Source organism: Leiobunum rupestre, chromosome 2 (assembly GCF_980474605.1).
Source record: "Leiobunum rupestre chromosome 2, qqLeiRupe1.1.hap1, whole genome shotgun sequence".
NCBI classification, from domain to species: domain Eukaryota; kingdom Metazoa; phylum Arthropoda; class Arachnida; order Opiliones; family Sclerosomatidae; genus Leiobunum; species Leiobunum rupestre.
The window spans coordinates 39770994-39776512 of NC_143385.1; the positions used below are offsets into that span (position 1 = coordinate 39770994).

At 45.0% G+C, this 5519-nt stretch overlaps 1 protein-coding gene across 1 annotated transcript; it reads left to right on the forward strand.

The window, feature by feature from the left end:
- The first annotated feature begins 2532 nt into the window (after window positions 1-2532).
- LOC149957496 (uncharacterized) lies at window positions 2533-3942 on the forward strand. Its single transcript, XM_090167062.1, has one exon. The coding sequence runs from the start codon at window positions 2533-2535 to the stop codon at window positions 3940-3942; it is 1410 nt and encodes a 469-aa protein (XP_090023188.1).
- Window positions 3943-5519: the final 1577 nt, after the last annotated feature.

Sequence of the window (5519 nt, forward strand, 5' to 3'; positions counted from 1 at the left end):
CCGGCGTCGACGGCGCTAACTATTTTAATAAGGAGGAAAATAAAATTTTAAATCCGAAAGTAGATACTTTTCTCGGCTTGAATAATATTACGTCGGAATTTCACGAGGGTTCAAGCGTTAATAACCTTCTTCCTTCTAGAAAAAGGAGATCTTTTTCACAACTTCTACCCCATAATAACTCGGTTCCTGAAGCGGATTTAGGGCTAGATTCGTCCCGACCCGGGACCTTTCCTCAAACTAACGCGGTGTTTCTTAGAGAGACTGTTTCTCGCGGCGATTCGCATACCCGCGTCTTTACTCGTAAAATTAGGTGTCTGAATCCGGAAGTAGAAACCCCACCCCTCGATTTGAATATTACGCCAGAATTTCACGAGGGGCCAATCGTTAATCTAGAAAAAGGAGATCTTCCTCGCAACTTCCACCACTTAATTTAGCGGTTCCCGGGGAAGTTTCACCGCGAGCCGGGACTTCCACTAACGCGATATTGATTAGAGACGCTTTTTCTCGCGGCGATTCTCCATGCCCACTGTTTTCGCCTTCACCGCGTAAGAACCCGGACCCTTTTCTAGATCAAGCGGGGCCATCACATAAAATCTTGAAGTGGGATAGCGAAAGTTCGATTTCATCATTTAACTGGTATTCGAGCGAAGATATTCCTCCTCTCCTCTTTTATCGCCTCTCCCCGCGGACGATGATGATGTTCCACCGCCTCAACCATTTCAACTCGATGAACTAGAGATCGACCAACCACCCCCGATTCAAGTTGGAGGTAATCAGCCGGAAATCGCTCAGCCTCTTCAAGCACCCCAGCCTGAAGACCTTCCTGTTCTTCAAGAAGAGGATCCTCTACAGCTCCCAGTCATGCCGCTTCAAGTCATCGAGGCTCCGCCCGTTCAACAAGATGGCCAGGGTCTTCAGCTGGAACTACCCGCGAATTTTGAAATTATCCAAGATGGAACGAAAGAATACCCGCTATTCAATCTCGTTGGAAGATACGTTGAAGTGCGCTTCACCGCGGATGTACAACTCGGGATTACGCAGTTCGTGACCTTTATTTTTGATCAACTTCTCGATGATGACCGAGTTCAAATTTCATGTACCTCGGAAGTTTTCCCGGCGCGGGTGCTCGAAATTTCTTTCCGCCAGAAATCGCAACTCCAGCCCGGTGATGTTTTCGATTTACTCGAAGGGGAGATCTATCTGGATGAGCGAGATGATTTCTGGAACTCGCCAATTTTATTCACGTTAAACGTGGTAAGATTACCTCACGGAGGATCCCTGAGGCGACGCGGACTTAAAAAGCATATCGATTACATACGCGATAAAAGAAGTTTTATCTCAGTCCAAAACAAAGACTCCTTGTGTCTCCCGCGAGCATTAATTATTTCTATCGCTCATTTAAAGAAAACGCGAAACCCCGGAAATAAAGAATATTTCCAGGAGTATAAGGCTTTGTACAAGGCCTCTTCGCGAAAACAAAGGGAAAAAGCTGATGAGTTACGCGTCGAGGCCTGCGTTTCGAAACGCGAATGTGGAGCATTCACGAGTTTAGTGCATTTCCAATTTATTCTCTCTGACTACCAAATAATCGTTTTTGAGGTTTATAATGACAGACCTAGAGTATTATTCCAAGGGGAAGGGGGGAACTCCGAAAATAAACTTTATTTAATTTATAATCAGAAACATTATGACGTAATCGCGAAATTGACGTCGTTCTTCGCCACTAATTATGCGTGCTCCATCTGTTTGGTCGGATACGATAAATTGGAACGCCACAAATGCGCGATTTTCTGCAAATCCTGTTTCAGACATCAGAAATGCTCCGGCGAGCTCGTCAAATGCGCCGATTGTTTTCGCTCCTTCCACGGACTGGAATGCTTCCAAAGCCATCGCGAATCGGTTCCCTCCCTCTGTAGTCAAGTTTAAGTGTGCAAAGACTGTTTCAAATACGTGGACTATCGCTCTAGGGAAACTATCCATTCTTGTTCGGAAGTTTTCTGCCGTATTTGTAAAAAGCACGCGCCGCATCCTCACCTTTGCTTCGTCCAGCGAATTAAAGACCTCCCCGGGCCTGACATGACCAAACGAAGATTAGCACTAGGGGGCGTGCCTTCTTATCTTTTTGTTTTTTATGACATCGAGTCGATTCAGAATAAACAACACGTAAATAAAAATGGGGCGTTCGAGCATGAGCCGTTCCTTCTAATATCCCAAATTGTATGCCCCGCGTGTATCGACGAGCGAGACTCCAACTTCGATTGCGGGGTGTGCATCCGCTTTAGCTCGCGACAAAAAAATTTTTACGGGGGAAATGTTGTGGGGAAGTTTGTGGATTATATCAGAACTCTAGCGGATATTAAAAAAATTTACTTATTCGCCCACGCCGCGAAATGTTATGATCTCCAATTCGTTTTCAAAGCCGTTCTATCAATCGACGAGACCTTTGTGCCCTTCGTGATAGTAAACGGGACTAAAATTCTCTTCTTTAACTGTTTTAATTTCAATTTTCTCGATTCCTATTCGTTCCTGCCCATGGGACTCGCCGCGTTTAGGAAGACGTTTGGACTAGGGCCTTCCATGGATAAGGGTAGATTCCCTCACCTTTTGTTTAATTTTGTCGAAAATAATTTCGATCCCGCTGACCCCATAACCACTAATTATTCGACCGAGAAGGGGGATAAATTTCCTCCCCTCGAAGCGTACGGGTCTAACTATCTAGGGGTAAAGGAAAGAGCGGCCCTTCTTAAATGGCACGGGGAGCAAATAGCCGCGGGCGGTCACTTTGACTTTCTAAAAGACGCGATTTCGTATTGCACGGCGGATGTCAATATACTCCGACTGGGATGCGCAACGTTTAGACGTGAATTCATGGAAATCTGCGACACTGACCCTTTCCGCGCTGCCATCACGCTCCCTGGCGCCTGCAATTACGTCTTTAGGAAACGCTTTCTCATTCCTGACACGATAGGGATACTCCCCCCCGGAGGGATTAGAAATAGGGACCGACAATCAACCGCGGCTTTTGAATGGCTCGCCTGGGAAGAAAAACGCAGGGGTATAAGAATAGTGTCAGCTATGCGGGGGCGGGAGGCTATGGTAGGTAAATTTAAAGTGGACGGTCTTGACGGAAATGACGTTTACATGTTCCAGGGCTGCTATTTTCATGGGTGCGTTCGCTGTCAAGTAGTGGGAAGAGACAGACCTCTATGGTCAGATCCCTCACAAACGTTCAACCTCAGGTACCAACAAACAGTCAGGGTCGTTGCTCAACTCCGGAAACTTAAGAAAAACGTTATAGAGATCTGGGAATGCGATTTTTACGAGCTTCGCCGTCAAGCGAAGGATAAGGCGTTTTTCGAAAAAGTACGCGCCATGATAATTTCACCCTTGAATCCTCGAGACGCGTTTTTCGGAGGGAGAGTTAACGCGACAGTCCTTTACTACAAGACCAAAGGCGGTGAACGCGCGTTTAACGTCGACATGCTTTCACTTTACCCGACTGTCAACCTTCTAGATAGAATACCCGTCGGTCACCCGAAAGTTTTACTAGACCCGGATGATTTACGAGATCTCGATTCGCTGGACGGGTTAATTCAGTGCCGCGTTCTCGCCCCTCCTAAACTTTTTCACCCTGTCCTACCCATGCACCGTAATTCGCGACTTCTTTTCGTTTTATGTGGTACATGTGCACGTCTAAGATTTCAAGGACGGTGTCCTCATTCCGATCCCGAGCGGGCATTCGTGGGGACATTCGTTTCCGACGAACTGAAACTAGCCGTTTCCAGAGGTTACAAAGTGATTGAAATGTACGAAGCTTGGCATTATCAAACAACGCAGTATAACAAGGAGACCCAGGAGGGGGGCTTGTTTTCGGACTACATCAAGACCATGTACAAAATGAAGGCCGAGGCTTCGGGGTTTGGACCGAGAACAATTCTTTAAACGACCCGAATATCGAAAGGAAAAGTGTCTTGGCGATAAACGATAAGACGTTGCTTGTCAAATGGGAACATCTCAAGGAAATCGATCCGGCTCTGGCTCATGTAAACGTAGTTTTAGTCTGTTATACCACCGCTTTTGCCCGAATGAGGCTCTATAGTCACCTAGAGGCTCTAGGGAATAGTATATTATACCACGATACGGATAGTTTAATATATAGATCACGCGATGGCAATAAGCTAGTGCAGGAACGGAGCTTCCTCGGGGATATGACGGACCAATTATCAGAATTTGGTCCAAATTGTCATATTACCGAATTTTGCTCGGGCGGCCCGAAAAATTACGCCTTCCGCGTACTCAACCGCGATACCGGTGAAATTAAGGAGGTCGTTAAGGCTAAAGGTCTCAGGCAGAACTATTCCACTAGAAATTCCATCTCTATGGACTCGTTGAAAGGGATGCTCGGAATCGACGTAGACGCGCCCACTCTCGAGAAAGAAATCGAAATCCCCCACCATATTTGTCGGTTAAATGATCATACAGTGGTAACTGTAAAACAAGTTAAAAAATATCGACCAGTTGTCAATAAATTACGCGTTATCGATAAATTCGAAACATTACCGTTCGGCTATAAATAATAATATTTTAAAAAAATGACTAGTTCAGAATGAAAAAACATATCCTAATATTCGGGTATAACCCGTTTATAGAATGTCTGTAAAAGGAATTATTGATTAATTACCCTTATACGCGAAGTTTCGGTATTAACTGTTTTTTATCCAACATATTCGAAAGATAAGTCGTTATGGCTTTAAAACTATTAACCTATAATGTAACTCATATTAGACGATAAGTCCCACTTAAAATGGCAGCATCAGTATTAAGTAAAGAACACCGCTAAACTCATATTTTTATTTTTACCCGAACGGTTTGTTTCTTAAATATCGATGTAGTTTAACTTAGAGACCTCATTTAATAAAAGCATGTTACCACTGTATGGTCCTTTCTCCGCTCTTCTGAGCGGGCCGAGCGGTAGCGGGAAGTCCGTTTTGATGGCGCGAATTATAAAAAATAAAGATGAAATGATTTCCCCCCCGCCGACAAAAATATTTTGGCATTATAGCGAGCGGCAAGCACTTTATGACACTTTAAAAGACTCCGTAGTGTTCCGAGAAGGAGTCCCCAATCTCGATGATTACCCCGGTGAAGAAGGCGAACACATTCTCCTCATCGCCGACGATTTAATGAACGAGAACAATGGTCAAATCGGGGCTTTCTTCACGAAAGGCGTTCACCACCGTAACATAAGCTTCGTATTTATAACCCAGAACATTTTCCCAAAAACAAAGGATGCGTGCGATTGTTCGCTGAACTCGAATTACATTGTTCTGTTTAAAAACCCTCGTGATCAACTTCAACCCGCTATATTATTCCGTCAACTTAGAGGCGCCAATTACTGGTTCGCTATCGAGGCCTATCTCGACGCGACCAAACTCCCTCACGGCTATATTCTTATCGACAATAGGCAGGAGTGCCCCGATGACTTCCGTTTAAGAACGGATATTTTCCCCGACGAAACC

Bases quoted from the DNA above. Each gene is read 5' to 3' on its own strand.
- LOC149957496 (XM_090167062.1), top strand. From the start codon at position 2,533: ATGGGACTCGCCGCGTTTAGGAAGACGTTTGGACTAGGGCCTTCCATG.